The sequence below is a fragment of the Epinephelus lanceolatus genome, chromosome 12 (assembly GCF_041903045.1).
Source record: "Epinephelus lanceolatus isolate andai-2023 chromosome 12, ASM4190304v1, whole genome shotgun sequence".
Lineage (NCBI taxonomy): Eukaryota > Metazoa > Chordata > Actinopteri > Perciformes > Serranidae > Epinephelus > Epinephelus lanceolatus.
Window position 1 is genome coordinate 18,146,710 of NC_135745.1, and position 16,889 is coordinate 18,163,598.

General features: G+C 44.6%; 1 protein-coding gene across 1 annotated transcript in view; it reads right to left on the reverse strand.

Annotated features, from left to right (window-relative positions):
• skila (SKI-like proto-oncogene a) overlaps positions 1 to 16,889 on the reverse strand; it is a 35,409-nt gene that overhangs the window by 5,596 nt on the left and 12,924 nt on the right. Inside the window, exons 3-7 of the mRNA XM_033650399.2 lie at positions 8,014 to 8,109; positions 7,208 to 7,296; positions 4,640 to 4,782; positions 1,821 to 2,188; positions 824 to 1,054 (exon numbers count right to left, since the gene is read on the reverse strand). Coding sequence (XP_033506290.2) covers positions 824 to 1,054; positions 1,821 to 2,188; positions 4,640 to 4,782; positions 7,208 to 7,296; positions 8,014 to 8,109 — 927 coding nt within the window. The remainder of the gene's footprint in view (positions 1 to 823; positions 1,055 to 1,820; positions 2,189 to 4,639; positions 4,783 to 7,207; positions 7,297 to 8,013; positions 8,110 to 16,889) is intronic.

Here is a 16,889-nt window from a genome sequence, read left to right on the forward strand (position 1 = left end):
GACATCCTGAGTTCCATGCCAAGGGTGGGGGCGGGGCAGCTCCAGTGACTGACAGGAGGGGGATACTGCAGACTGCTGCTCAGTCCAACATAACAGAACCTATCTCCAGATTAAGTCTAGTGGAAACCCAAACAAAGGCTCTGAGTGTGTGTGCGTGCATTCACACGCTTCAGCAGCACAGTGACTCATATAGGACACACACACACAGAAAATTATTTAGTTGGGAAACTCTCAATCACAGGAAGATTATAACCACATCTCCGCTTTCAAGGTCTGGGTAGGAAACACCCTCCGCTACCCTTAAAGGAAATATGTGGGTGATGAACATGTTATCTCAGAGTCCTTTGCCAATATCTGATGGGCAGATTTAAAGGAGAGAGCTTGAAATATTTTTACATTTAATCAGCATTCACTAGCACAAACATACTGTTTGTATTAACCAAGTGCTGGAACTTACTCAGGATAAAAGATTCACACATTATATATCTTACATTCTCAATGTGCTGTACCACAATGCAAACTGTAATTATCTCCTCAGCAGTGTCATTAAGACAAGCTCTTGCATATTTATGGTGATAAATTAAAAACAAAGTCAGTTTATTGTAAAGGCTCAGAAAACAAAGGAAATGTTAACATGTAGAGAGCTGCTCTGATGCTTCCTTGAGTTTGATTGGAACGTGGCAGTGTAATGTCTCATAAAAATGGCATATGTTAAGTGATGCAAGCCAATGTGCATACTGTATGTGTCACTGTGATTCACTCAGACTGTTTCAGATGCCAAAATCAGTGCTGCTCATGCATGTGTTCCGCTGTCAGTCCATACCTGTGCAGTGTAGTGGGCCTCTTGCTGGCGTTGTGCCCCCGGCTCGCAAGCACAGGCCTGCTGTCGGAGCTGCTCCAGTCGGGTCTCCAGCTCCAGCTGCTCCTGGCGGGCCTGGCTGAGCTGCCGCGCCTGCTCACTGTGCACCGCCTCCAGCTCGCTGCGCAGCTCCCGCTGCTCGGCGCTCAGCTCTCGTAGCCTCGCCGCCTCGCCCCCACGCACCGCCTCCAGCTCCTGGAGACACAGAGACAAAGTCAGGGAAAATAACAATAATAATGTGAAATTCCACTGACCCCTGTAGAGAAAAATGCTTTACATTTCAGCCCCTCCGCAGGGAGGTCGCATGTGTGATACCACAAAGGCAGTAGGATGCAGGCTTCTGCTGGATACATGATGCCACGATTCAGATAGTATCATAAACTGTGCATGTGACCTTTAAGGCATTCAATAGGATTATGGATGTAGTCAAGGGCAAAGAAGACAAAGGTGTCAAAAAGGGGACTGACTACAAAATGAAAGTTTTGTGCATATATATTTAACTAATCCAGATTGTTTAAGGCACAATTTCCAACATTCTCCAACAGTGAATACCTCATATTAGAGTAAAAATGCCATTGGTGGGCTGAAATGGAGGGGCATAATTCAGTATATGAGAACATTACTAAAATGTGGGTCAGCTCTATTTCCATATGTCCAAACCAAAATTAAACTTGAGTGTTTTAATAAATTACAATATGTTATACATCAGTGAAACAGTGTGATTTACATGGACTGGGGTGCTGACTTGTCTGACAAATTGCACAACCATCTGATACCAACATTTGGACAGAGTATGCTTGATGATTTTTTTTCAGCTATAACAGGGAGAGATGGAGGGGTCGGCGGAAGGTGGAGCATCACCTCCACATCTACATCAAGGACAGTTTTAATGGGCGAGGACAGTTAGTGTAGTCAGGGGCTCATTTATCTTGGTCTTTGTTCTTTCCAACCGCCAACTCACCATTTCCAGCTGCAGCTGCTTGTGCAGGGTGGAGTTGAGCTTCTCCTGCTGCCTGCTGTACATCTGCATGATCTCCACAACAATCCTGTCCTTGTCGTCCTCCAGCCCCCCCCCCACCACCGCAGAGCTGCTCGTGGCAGAGCCCATGTCCTTAGCCACTACTTCCGTTACCGGCGACAACAACGACGCAGGAGGAGGAGGAGGAGGGGTGTGGGTGGGGGTGTGGGTGGCTTTCTTGCAGTTCGGGCTGCTTGTCTCCATGGAAACTGCCTGGGTTTGGCATTCCCGCTCAGTGGCCGAGGCAGCAGCGGCTCGTTGGGATTTGGCCTCCTCAGCGCCAGCAGCAACGGGAGGCGACGCGTGAAGATCTGAGGAGGGAGGAAGAGGAGGATGAAGGAAGGAGTTTTTATAAAAAAAAAAAAAAGAAATTAAAACAGAGGAGGAGGAGGTGGTTGAAAGACAGGAAGTGCGAGCCGAGCTGGTGCACACTCCCGCCTACGCTTAGTAACACCCTCGCACAACCTCATAAAAGCTCACACCTCTTTCTCAGCGTGCGCGCAAGCACAAGCACGGCATGGCAACAGCCGAGGAACCAAACACTCACCCACAAATTGTGTGTGTGCGTGTTTGTGCGCCCTCAGACACTGAGAAAGAAGAGAGAGGAATAAAGGGCCTTGTGTGGGAGCTGCGCTGCGCTGCTCTGCGTGGGCTCCTCCTCTGTTCAAACTCTGGCTCGTTCCCTCGCTGTGGCCTTTAAAGGTGTACATCATGGGAAAAGGATCAAACAGGCGGTGTCACGGTCTCACACACAAAGACACATGTGTGCAGACACTGCAGTGGGGCATGTGTAGGCTAGTAATGATGCTGCGTTTGAAGGTATAAGCTCACAGACAGACAGGGAAGAAGAAACAGTGGAAGAGAGCATGAGAGCGGTGGGTTGTTTACCGGAATAATATATTCATACAGTATGCGTGTGTGACAGGAAACAGCATGCTCTGTACACAGTATGTCTGGCACTGGAGAGGACACTCATTTACCGACTGGCTTGCGCATGTGCGTACACACCCCCACATACATGCTCTGCACAGCACGGCACACACACACACACGATAGTAAAAGCGTACAAATAACAGGAGTGGGTCATTTGGTGGTGGATCAAAAGGAAATAAGCAGGAGAGAGAGAGAGAGAGAGAGAGAGAGAGAGAGAGAGAGAGAGAGAGAGAGAGAGAGAGAGAGAGAGGTACACAGACAGACTGGGGGAGGAAAGCATTCAATGAGGAGAAAAAAGGAGGAGAGGATGAAGAGGGGGGAGGAGGAGGGGAAAAAGAAAAAGTGACAGCAGACTGTGAGGGAGGCGGAGATGAAGAGAGCTGGAGAAGAAAGAGACGAGGATGGATGGACGAGAGAGAAAGTGCGGGAGCAGACGGAGGACGGACTCGGGGAGGATGTGGAAAAAAGCTGCCAGGAAAAAGAGAGGGAGGATGGAGGGAAGAGAGACAGATTGGTTGGAGAAGAAAAAGGGGAGCAGAACGCCCAAGAGATATGAGAGACACAGCCTGGCAGTCAGACGTGGCGTAATAATGGCAGACGGAGACCATTCCCATGATTCACCATCCCTCTCTCTCCCTCTCTCTATATACATATAGATATAAACACACATCTTATTAATGCAGGCATAATATACACACTTTAACATGCACATTAAAACACACACACAGCAGAGAAGAGGTCACTGCCATTTCCACCCTTCTTGTTCATCAATACTGAGGTGCCCCCAGAGTCTTTATGTGAAGGTCAATGCATGATTATGTGCATCGCTGCGGGCTCCAATGTTAAGTGTGTGTGTGCATGAATGTGTGTGTGTGTGTGCTGGATGGTAGTTTACTGTTGGTTGGTTGGTTGTATGTATACAGTAGGCACGTGTCTGCTCTTTGAGCTGCATTCAACACGATCTGCATGTCTCTTCAGCTTATGTTGTGTGCATGTGAAACGCTGGCTGTATGCATGTCATGTATTTATAGTAGGCATGTGTCAGCCGTGTTTGTGTCACTAATGCACATTTAGTGTACACATGAGTGTTTATTAGGTGATAGCTAATGTTTAAATTATCAACTATTAACTGTGTTTTCTGCATCGCACTGTTTGTGGGAATTCTTTATCTTGAAATTGACTCTAACACCCAATTAAGACCAGAGTACATTTATAAATCTCACTGGCTTTTTTCAAGAGCTTTCAACCAGAAAAGGCTTTAAGAGCTTTTAAAAGGTGAGGTCAGGGCTTTTAAAAAGGTGGTGACCATGTGCCATGCCGTAGGCAGCAGGCATCCAAGAGACACAGCACAGAAAAATGCAAATATAGCTAGGTGAAACGGGTGAATCTAGGATTCATAGTGTGCCTTTTAGCTACTGTCTTGTGTCTGTAGCTGGCTGGATGGCAATCTTAAGTATGTCTTGGGATCGTTATGCAAAGTACAGTACCTCTCTAACTTGCTTATCCAATATTAGACCTCTTAGATCCATGACATTCTGGTTGTTCAAAGGGTTAAAGCTAAAGTTAGTGAAGTAGATTTTAGTTTTCATGGTTGTTGTTCCTTAAATACTTGAAGCCAGATTACATTGGAATAAAATGTGCAATATAAATAAAGTTCTGCTTGCTTTGGTTTAGCAAGAAAAAAAAAAAACAAAAAGATTTCGATGAATGTGTTTGTAATCCAAATCCAATTTCTGGGTTGGTCTAGCATCTGTGTACATTCAATAAATGTCCTTTCATTTGTAATGCAAGTCAACACTGTGCGTATTTATGTGTGCATCGTTACTGACCCATGGGTGGCTCGTCGTGGCCCAGCACTCTGCGGCTGTAGTGCTGTTTGAGCAGCGCTCCGAACATCTCCGGGCTCATCTCCGCCTCCCTTCGCAGGGACACGTTGGGAGCCACCATCTTATCGTATGTGTACAGGTAGTAACTAGAAGAGAGGCAGAGACAGAGGGAAGACATTTAACATACATATACATTTACTAATGTTAACCCTGACACAAAAACTGAACATATAACAGCAATTAATATTAAAATAGTCATTTTACTTCAGGTTTTCCTCTATGACACAAAGGTGAGGCAAGCTCCTAATTATTTACATATCAAATCAAGCATCAGTTTTGTCTTTGTTTTTATTATTCTAGTCATAAAAGTAGCAGTGTCACCTTTCACATACTTCCGTCTTTCCAGTAAACCTCATAAAGTGTTACAAATGATGGACTTTGCAGTGCTGATACACATAAAGCAACATATACACCTGCAAGAGCTCACGTGGGCCTTTAACCTCTACAGCAATAAAAGGGGGCTGATTTAGAGTAATAGTCCAAAAGTCGTTTGGTGGCTGTTTGAGCCTACAGTAACTGCGCCATCTGAAGAGCTGAAAACGCAGCGTGAATATGGATACTTCTTATCATGTGTTTACAGGATCTCAGCCTAAACAGACCTCTTGGCTTATCACAAATGTCCAGGTAGTGGGTACAACTGAGAGAGAGATAGTGCCTGGAGATGCACTGAAGCCACTGAGCCAACACTATCTGTCTATTCCTGGCTGCATGGTGGGAAGGGAGGGAGGGAGGGAGGGAGGGAGGAGACAGAGGAGTAGAAAGAAACAGAGAGATAGAGAAGCAGATGGAGAGGAGAGGAGAGGAGAGGAGAGGAGAGGAGAAGAGAGGAGAGGGGCTTTGGACCCCTCCCCCACCAACAGTCCCCTCCAGACAGAGCTGGAGCTGGAGCTGTGAACTAGGTTAAGCATGACAGCTCAGTGGGGCTCTGCCTATAAAACTACAGCACTACCAACCGAGCCTTGCCTCCTCTCCTCTGGACGGAAACGAAGCACTGCCTGCTCACCTGAATGAGAATCCAAAACTCCTTCACATGAAAGATGTGATTGAATAATGTAAGCCTGGCATGTGTTTGACAAGTGTACTGCTAATGGATGCTGGTAGTAACCCAAATACGACGTTAAGTGCTGCGGATGTCTAGCGCGACGCTTGGCTGTGGCAGTGCATTATTAGTAACGCTGCAATGCAAAAGACATGCTCCAAACTGGTCCTGACTGGTTTGAGAGTGTAGCAGTCATGTGATGCTGGTAAGTGACCAGAACTCTAATACTGCCAATTTGTCTGGCCTGACGTCTGCGAGTCTCAACACAGTCAGAATGTCAGGGCAGTCACATGTCGCTGTGGCGCCATAAACCATCTAATTCCAGTTTTTAATCTGGGTCGGATTACTGTGTGAGCGCCATATCAAAACACAGGCTGGTGTGCTCTGGGGAGTGATGGAGGGAGAAACAGAAGAAACCAGAAGAGAGGAAACGAGGGAGGGAGACGAGTGGTACATGTGATGAGGGAAAGAGGACGCAGAAAATGGAGTGCAGCACCAATTAGGGAAATTAGGGATGGGAATTTCATTTACTGATGTCAAACTGAAACTTAACTTTACTTGGTAATTATTTCACTAAAGCAGAGGGGCAAAAACACACACATAAAGTATCTGGCACAGAGTTAGCAGGCCTGTTAAGATAACACCGGGCCAACTGGAACTGCTTCAAGTATTGATAGATGCTTTTTTAAGCACAGTCTACCCCATCCCCCAAAACACAACTGGTGCTTTAAAAGTTCTATAGAACAGCAAAGCAATTAGCACTTGACTTAGCCAACTTTAGACAACAAACTTAAAAAACTTTAGTCTGTTAAGAAATCATATTTCTTCATAAATTTAACACTTTTAGCTTCAACGAGCAGTCAATTAATCAATTGTATTGTTGTCATGATACTTTGATTTCCACCTTCGAAAAAATACCTTGACAAATATCAATACTTCAATACCATGTTCCACACTGCAGGGAAAATATGACATATAGGGCATACAATATTTTTCTTTACTAAAAAATAACTATAACAAGTTTACAACATGACAACAATGGCTTTTCTTCTCTTTGTTAGTAGCAGAGAGCAGCAGAATGACTGTATTAAACATTAACAATGGGAGACAGCGAGAGAGTACATCTGATACCACTGTAGCGATACTGCGGAAAAAGATTAGTATTGAAACCATTTCAAATATTCAGAATGTATCAATAAATCCATATTTTTGGCAACACTAGTCAACGTGAAATGAATATGCTACAATTTTGATAATCAGTTTTAGTCATGACGCAAAAATGCCAAATATTTTCTGGTTTCAGCTTCTAAAATTTTGCCGCCTTTCTCTATCTTATGTTTGTAAATTGGTTGTGGACTGTTTGTCAGACAGAACAAGACATTTGAAAGTGTCATCTTATGAAAATAACTGTTAGTTGCAACCCTTAAACAATATGTTGGTGTTGCTTTATCCAAGTTAATAAGATGTAGTACCTGGGATGGACCAGGGTGGGGTGTCCTGGCTCCTCCTTGATATCAGAGAAAAGACGATTGAACACCAGAGTAGGTGGAGATGTTTTCCCCTGGGAAAAACAAAACACACACAGACATAAATTTCACTCATCCTGGCAACATTGTCTTTTAAGCTATTGTGTTACAGTTACAAAGGAACAGAATGGGATCTTCCATCCAGATTTATTGATCTTTGCATGCAATCTTGCAGCTGAATAGATGAATTATCACAACGGCGATCAGGTGCATGCCCACGCACGCACACATGCATACACACGAATACATGGGGAGAAGCAGCAGGAGGAGAAGGGAATGTGATGTACTGCACATGGCGCTCCTGGAGCTATAATCTAATAAAGCTAATATATGCATGCATACATGTGGTTGAGGGATCATCCATCAGGCATCAGCTGAGAGAGTGTGTGTGTGCATGTGCGCGTGTGTGCGCATGCACATGTTGGAGAAAAAAGATAATCATGATAAAGAGCTTCTTCCATGTGTATGCATGTGAAGTTGGTGCGTGTGCCGCGGTAGGGGGAGGTGAAGAAGCAAAGCCTTTCAGCCGCTGTATGAGTGTATTTCCTGACAGGTCAGAGAGGAGAAGTGTGCCGCTATGAATGGGTGAGCAGGGGGTGTGTCTGTCAGTCAGAGTGAGGGTGGGGGTGGCGACCCTGAGAGCTGACCTGTGTGTACAGGAGGGGGAGGGGGAAGAGCAGAGGGGATGCTGGAGCAGTGGGAGGTGATGGTGGGACGGGCGGATGGATGCAGGGAGGGAACCGGCGACTAACCTTTCTTGCTGGGTCGGCATCAGCCAACTTGCTGCTGGGGGAACAGAGATCTGCTGAGGGTTTCCTCACCTGGCTCTCCTCTTCCTCCACTGCCTTCTGAAACACACAGAGAAAGAAAGTTTGGTTAAAACAAAACCAAGATTCAACATAACCCAGAGAAAGAGTGCTACATAGATTATATCTGGTAGAATACTCTGAACAATTAAAATGATGCAGGGGCTCTTTCAGGGAGCGTGAGAGAAAGACGAAGTAAATGAGAAAAAAAAATCATATCCACAGTCACAGTGGGGGAAAGATGGAGACAAATGGCATTTAAACGATAGGAAATAGAGACAAATGACATCCAAGAGCTAGAAAATGGAGACGAATGGCATTAAAAGTGAGTGGCACAAGTGAGCTACGGCCTGAGTCTGCCGTGATACAGTGCCGGAGAAAACGAAGGCAGCAGGAAAATGGATAAGAGTAGAGGCTGAATGAGCCCACTGAGGAGGGCCTATGAATAAAACAAGATGATAGTCAACATGGCTACAGCATGGCCTGTCATTATGAGCCTCTGTGCGTGTGATTCATTGGTATACATGCAACACGGTTGGAGTCAGCCTTTCTCTCAATGTGAAGACATATTTGTGTGTTGAATGTTTATGATTCATTGTGTCAGCTTCATACCCTCTGAGCCATGTGTGTTCAGTAAATACTGCTGGTGCTGCCTCTAGTTGTGTGTGTGTGTGATTTTATGTGTGTCTGTGTGTGTGTTTTTTGAGCAAATCCAGGACACGCTCAGCGAGAGGCCACAAGCTGATGGAGTTGATGCTTATCTGCAGCAGACAGGCCTGACACTACACACAGGCTGCCTGCAGTTCACACACACATTTTCGACCAAACTGACAGGTAGAACAGGCGCCAGAAGACTTTCCAGCATCGCAATATGAACCACTAGGTAGCCCACAGCAACAGACAGCGAGACGGAGAAGGGAGGTGTAAGAGAGGAGAGAGGGTAGGAGGAGTAGGAGAAACAGGAAAAGATAGAATCCAGCGGGGAGAGAAATGCAAAAGCAGGAGGAAGGAAGAAAGAGACAGAGGTTGTAGAAAGCATCAATAATTGACTTACTAGCCTCTTAAAGCTATCTATAAACGTTTACCACAGAATGGACACACACACACACACAGACACCCCCACACACACATTTAGAGTAGGAAACTGAATAATAAACAACCAGCCTTTCATCAGCTGGACAAAAGGATTTTACTTTGCACAGCATCGGCACTGTCATTACCGGAGCTAAACAGCCTGAGAACAATACGGCAAAATTACTGTGACAGCCAGGTATTAGCCACCTACCATTCATATTAGCTATCAGCCTAGCAGCAGCAGCAGCTTTATGCAACAGCTTAGATTTCATGAATAACAATTATTTACTTGTTATATCTCATAATAGATTTTTTATTTCGCAATTTTCATACTGTTTATTAAATAATCGAATTTCAGACTTTCTGTCTCACTGCCTTGTTTGCAAACCAGTGCATGCAGATAACAACTTCACACACACAAAGTCAAAACAGTCATTCATGAAGCAAAAATACCAAATATTCACTGGTACTTTAATGTGAGGATCTGAGCTCTTCTCCATTTTTTGTCTCTGCCTTATACTGCGGAAAATTATCACCAGGCATTTTCACAATTCTGTGACATTTTAAGAGGCTCAACGATAAATCAACTAATCTCAAAAAATAAGAAAAACAATCAGTAAATGAAAATAATGAACACTTGCAGCTGTGCTCTTTAGTCTCTCCCTGTATGTCTGTTTTATAGGTGATGCACTGATGAGCTTTGGACAGAGCCCAGCTTGCTGTTTTCCTCTGCCTTCAGTCTTTATGCTAACCTGAGCTAAGCTAAGCTAAGGTAAGTTGAGCTAAACATGTCCTGGTTACCTCTTACTGTAAACAGTCACTGACAACAGTAACAGGAAACAGCCACTACTGGTCCTGGTTCGTATCTGTGCACTGTATGTACGGGATAGTCCCTTATTTACAAGGGCATGGATGAATGAGCATGTGCATGCAAATGTAATAGGCTGGCGCCATATGCGTAGCCAGGTGTGCCTCTGTGTGTGTATAGAGAGGGGGGCTCGTCCATTTACGAGCGCTTGTGGTTGGTGCTTTTTCCTCTGTTTTTTTTTTTTTTTTCCTCCAGAAGGCAGCACTGCAGCATTGAAAAGGAGGGAGGGAGGAGAGGGAGTGGGATGATGGGACTGGGTAGAGATAGAGGGAAGGGGGGGTGGGAGGGAGTAGAATTGACAGAAGCAACAATAAACCCACTGCAGTGGTGTGGAGGCAAGCTAGGTCGTCGCCAGCTTGATTCCCTAATATCAAGGTTGTCTGAATGCGTGTGTGTTGATGGCACTCGCTACTACATACCCCTAAACTAAAACCTGTCATACCCCCCCACCCCGGGGGCCCCCCCTGCACAAGTGTGTGTATGCATGTGTGTGTGAGACAAACACAGAGGGAGAGAGCATGAGGCCAAACCGACATTAACACCAGGTCATCCAGAGGTCTTTCATCTGCTTGACCCCGATGACAGCAGATGCTCTGCTGATGAGACAACTGACAGCTCATTAAAAGGTAAGTCTGTGTGCGTGAGTGTGTGTGTGCATGAAAAAAAACCCACAAATGTGAGTACATGCTTGTGTGTGCATGTGTATCCACATACAGAACATACATAGTATATGTGTGTGTGTTCCACTAATGGTTGCCTGTCTCTCCCCGTATTTCCTGCTTACCTGACAGTTGACAGCTTTACGCCCATCGCCCACACACACACACACACACACACACACACACACACACACACACACACGCACACACACACCCCCACACACACTAATTATTCTGGCTGCTCTATTCCTTAATGAATGTGTGCGGGTGCAAACGTTTGCACATTTCAACCGAGCTGTTTTTTCTCCCCGTTGCCCATCTCTCTAGTCCCTTCCACCCCCCCTGCCCTGTTTTATTACACACACACCACACTGCTAACACCTAATCTACAATAATGAAGCACGTCTCTTATCTGGTGCTGCGACACACAAACACACTCATGTACACACACAAACAGCCCCTAACCCCCCCATGTCTCCAGCCCTTTGTCAAGCTGAAGCTCGCCTTATGACAATGTGGATTAGCATTCCACACTCGCTCAGCTGAACTCTGCCCTGTTGTTCCTAATCACCAGCAGTCTGCCTGCTGCTGCATCAACACACACACACGCAGTTCATCCCACAACTTTACAGCTAGATGAAACATGCTGCTCTAGACACACACGGCCATGTGAACTTTTACAATGACCCATTTTCAGAGCCACCATTAGAACACGTGACGTTTCTACAGCAGACGCATTAATGGAGCAGAAAGTGTTTTTTCTGCGTGCGTCTGTGTAGCCTGAGTGCTGTTAAATCCAACAATAACAAGCACCACTCTACTACACAGACATCCATGACCATAACATTACCATACACAGTCTGGCGAACGCAAGCGGAGAGTAAATGCACTTCAGCAGTGGCTGTGTATTTCCACCGCAAGCTCCATCTGTGCTTCCTACTGCAGAGCACTAACGTCTCATTTACACCAGGAATACTTGTTGCCTCTGTTTTCTTTTTAGCTGAAAATCCACTGCAAAGGGACATTTGAAATGGAGGCTGACATGCAGTGTCATTTTAAGCTTATGCCCCATGCAATTACATTTTTTTCCCCAATTTTTTAAACTAGATATGAAACTCTGCTCAGAGCATTAGATTTCATAATTGGCTGTGCTAGTGAAAGCACCATCGCATCACTCATGAAGAGCTGATTTCTGATAGGGATGAAGGATTTCAGCTTCACGAAAAGTTGACAGACACCCAATTTCTGTGTAGTAGAAGACTGTGGAGGATAGAAGTCTTTTTCAGCTGGCAGTCTCTGCTTGTGCTCGTAGACAACAAGAGGAATCTGGTTTCATTTCTACTCTTGGTGTCATTGGGATGTTTCATATCTAAGGAACATGAACGCACACAGAGTGCAAACAAGTCCGAGGTCAAGCTTTCCTCCTCCCCACTTCAGTCACATGGACAGTCCAGATGACTGCCGTCTCAGTGCATACAAACACACACACACACACACACACACACACACACACACACACACACACACAGTTATAGGCTATAAATACACATGCTGTCTCCATACATGCATAATAAAACACATCCCCCACACACTATACACTACAGTGATGCATTTTCCATGAAGCAAATCGACTCTTACTTTGAAAAATTTAGGAGAAAGGGAAAGACAACATTCCTTACATTCTCTATCAAATCATACGCTGGACATGTCACTCTTCTGTAGCAAGCCATCCATAAATTAAATTCAAATTGAGGTGCGTTATTACTTCATTCAAAGGATTAAATGATGCTGAGAAGTCTGAGAACTTTTTAGACGTTTCAGCAATTTATACAGAGACTTCTATTTTGATCATCTATTCATTGTTTGTGTCTGTTGTGAAGCAAATATAGTTAAGTACAGTAAACTGCTTTTCTCCCTCTGTGTCACTCTTAACTGAATATTTTTGGAGTTTGGACTGTTAGTTGTACAAAACAAGATATTTAAAGACGTCACCTTGGGCTCTGGAAAGTTGTGATCATTATTTTATGATATTTTATAGACAAAGGTAAACAGTGAAATGTAATCTGCCGGATGGTAGCATGATCAATTCTTCGTAGGTGAGACTACTGGAATGATTTGACTGTAAAACTCACAGGATGTAACACAGAAACACAACCCATCCCAACAAGCCGAATGGAAAATCTTATCTAGGGCATAATAAAAAAGTGTGCACGCCTTGGTCTGACCTTTCATCTCAGAGCAGCAGGCCTCATGTGCATGTGAGGATGTGTGTGTGCTATTAAAATCTATTTAAATCCCTTTTTGTGCCCTAAAACATAAACACTGTTGGGCCCGATTGTCTTCACATCTGTTGAAATGCGGGCATCAGTGATCGTGTATGAAAACTGAAACAAACCCCAGGCGAGCGCCACAGTGTTGCTCATGGGACAGAAACAGAGGGGCTCAAAAAAACATAACTGTGCCACCCACCCTCCCGTTTCCTCTTCCCTCCTCCCCCCTCTGAGCCATTCATGAGCCTGGCATTCAGAAGGAGGGAAGGGGAGGGGGGGGTAAAGGATGGTGGCAGGCAGCAGAGGAGGACGGAGTAATGCAGCTCATTCTCCTTTTTCCTCTCTCAGGAGGAAGTAAACAGCCTTTATTTGGGTGCCTTTTCATTCGGCCTCAGACAGTGAGGGAGGAAAGGAGGAACACACACGTACACAGACAGTCAGTCACGCCCTGTCTGTTTCTAGACCACATCCTGTTCTGCTGCAGTCGTCAACTGTGTCAAAGATTAAGCTACAGATACGTAGATATATATACTTCCTGGCCCGAACCATGCAACAACAAGATACCGAAGCGCTGCGCCTGCCTGAGTGTGTGTGGCAGAAACTCATTTAGGTCTCATCTAATGTCCCTTTATCCTCAAAGCAAAATAAAGGTGCATCTGTCTTTGGAGTCTAGTTTCATATGTGTTGTGCTGGAAACCAGTACTCTGGTGGTCCCACCTGCCCCCTCCACACACTCTCTCACACACTCACACACTCACACTCACACTCACACACACTCTCACACACTCTCTCTCTCTCACACACACACACACACACACACACACACACACAAACACACACTAGAGGCCTTTATATGAAGGTCTTAATCCAATAAGCCATTTATCCATGGACTGGGAGCCACACTTTGTTTCAGCAGCCAAATCAATAACAGCCCACAAGGGAACCAGGCAGCAAAGTGGGGCATTTAAAGGAATACACTTTTTTTGGTGGAGGCTGTCTAATTAACTCAGCACTGTGAAATGAGATGACTGGGTCGACATGTTTAGTTCTTGACTCCTTATCTGCTCTGAATGCTGAAGTCTTTTGGTATAGTGGTAAAAGAAAGTCAAGTATATTTGAACATGCAGTGACTGCATTTATTTTTCAATCACTTCAAGTCAAGTGCCAGCACTAATCTTTTCATGTCTTGTGCTGTTCAAAGTGTTTGACCCTTTTACTTAATGCTCAAAGGAAGAAAAGGACTGTATCTCTTACTGTATATGTTGAGAAGGTTACTCAATGTATTTTTCTTTCACTTCAGCCTTGGAGAAAGAGATAAAGTGGTAATAAAACAGAGCAAGGGCACAGATGAGGACAGGTCTGACAGGTGGACGGTTAGACAAACAGGTGGCAGAGCAAAACAGGAAAAGAATAAAAAAAAAAAAGGACAGGCAGACAGCCAAGACAGATGAGGAGACAAACAGACACCATGTGACTGTCTGTCTGTTTGTGCCTTCCCCCCAGACACACATACACACACCTGTTCCTCCCGTTTTCCAAACACAAAGAGAAAGAACAGAGCCAGACAAGCACACTGATAAGCATCAGCCAGACTAGTCATGCCAGAGTCACACACACACACACACACGCATGCACGCACACACGCATGCACGCACAGAGAGGCAGATAAGGACAGGTTCATTCCCGACTTGCTTTGGCTTTGGGCCTCGGGCACATTTTTGCGCCACATGGGCACTCTGTCTAGACAGTCATCACACGCACGTCAAACACACAGCCTTTCTCCTCCCTGCCAACGTGTTGAGCTCCTTCCTCCACAGCTACAGTCAGCCATTTTACAATCCACACACCACAGCCTTGATAGACCACATCCAATGGGACCCTACGGACAGACAGTTAATGGGAGTCTATGGGAAAAAAAATGAAGTTATGAAAAGTGATTGTGAGGAATCTACTGTCCACCTACTGCTTTACCACAGACAGGAGTTAAATTTGAAAAACAGCTATTTCTCTACGATCCTTCACAGAAAAAAGCAGTCTCTTTAAGCTCTCTGGATCAATTTTTCTATTCATCTTCCTTCCTCTCTCCCACCTTCCCTCTCCCTCCTCCGTTTCTCATGTTCCACAGTGAAATCCCAGGTGGCGGCTTCCAGTCTATATTCACAGCAGTACATGAGGAGGGTTGTAATAACATTACCTCATGAATGGACAAATTGTCTGACTGGAATACACTAGGCAGGCCAAGGTAACCCCCGCCCCCACGTCACACACAGTATATATTAAAGTAGTGAAAGGTACTACGGCTGCAACTGGCTATTATTTTCATTGTCAATTCATATGCCAATCATTTTATGGACAGACTGATTAATTGTTTGGTCTATGAAAGGTCAGAAAATGGAGAAAAAAAAATCCTAAAGCTCAATATGTTGTCTCCAGATATCTTGTTTTGTCCGACCAACAGTCCGAACCCCAAAAATATTCAACCTACCATTAAAAAGCATCATATATTCATATTTGAGAAGCTGGAACCTGTGAGGTCTTTGATATTTTTGCGCCATAAATGGATAAAATAATAATTTTTAAAGAAGCACTATACAAATAATTCAACATTTTTCCATAGTTTGCCCAGCAAAGTTATTTTCACTCAGCTGTCCAACATCGTATAAAAATGCAAATGTGGCCACATGGTTGAGAGATATGAGGCACCCTCGTTGCTGTAATCATCAGGGTAATGATGCTGATTGATTAGCTGGTTGACAGAAAACTAATGACAACTTTGATCATTACTCATTGAAGTCATTTATCAACTAGAAATACCTCATCATGATAATCTTTTTTTGACTGTCAGACAAAATAAGCATGTTTAACACATCACTTTGAACTTTGGTAAATTCACATAGAAATGTGTGATGCTACATATGTGATTGATTAATCAGTACCGCCAGACGTAATGGTTTGTTGTAGCCCCAGTAGACGAAACGTTACTCAAATGCATGTTGCAACTGTAAACGGTCTAGACATTGCATCAGAGGGAAGAAGTACAACTACATTATGTCACTCTTGAAATCATCATCCTCCAGAACTATGATTAATAGTCATGAGCAGATGGAGCATCAGATCACTTCAACCATTATCATGCAGCTTTATGAGAAAGCAGACACAATACAGCCATGTGAGAGACAGAATGCGGGTTAGGTGACTGATGATATCTGAATTTCCTGTTTATCCTTCTAATCTCATTCCAGGAATAAAATGGTATTTTTTTTCCTTGCTAGGTCATTTCACATTCAAAGCAATATTTATAAGGCATGATTGTGACTCTTAAAATCCACATATCCACCGCAACCTCCCCCACTTTATGTCATTAGGTCTGACTTGACACATTACAGTCCTGTATCAAAATGTGGCCACTGATGTTCATCTACATGCACACATATGAACAAGGAAATGTGCTTCAGTCAGTGAAGGGCATTTAAAAACCATCCATGCGCAAGAGAGCATACTAGCTGCATATACATGCGCAGCTTACGGTCTCAAGCACAGCAGCTCAGTGTGTGTGTGTGCTCCACTTTCCTTCCCCAGTGTCCCCCAGAGCGTTAATTACCAAAGCTGTCGGGGCTCACCTATGTGAGTCAACCAGGCCAGGAGACACACACACACGCACACAGATGCTCATGCAAGTAAACAGACATCCCATCAAACAATTGCTCCACCAAACAGCAGTGTAGGAGGACGAGGAGGATGACGTAGTTTACTGCAAGCACAACTGTCGTGCACAAATAGGCACACAGACACAAGCAAGACACACTTCATCCTCCCAGGAGGACACATCGACTGAGAATGAGGCCAGTGGGCTCTTGTCTTGTCTATAGATGACTGTACTCATCATTTGAGCTTCATCTGGGCCGATGTGTGTGTGTGTGTGTGTGTGTGTGTGTGTGTGTGTGTGTGTGT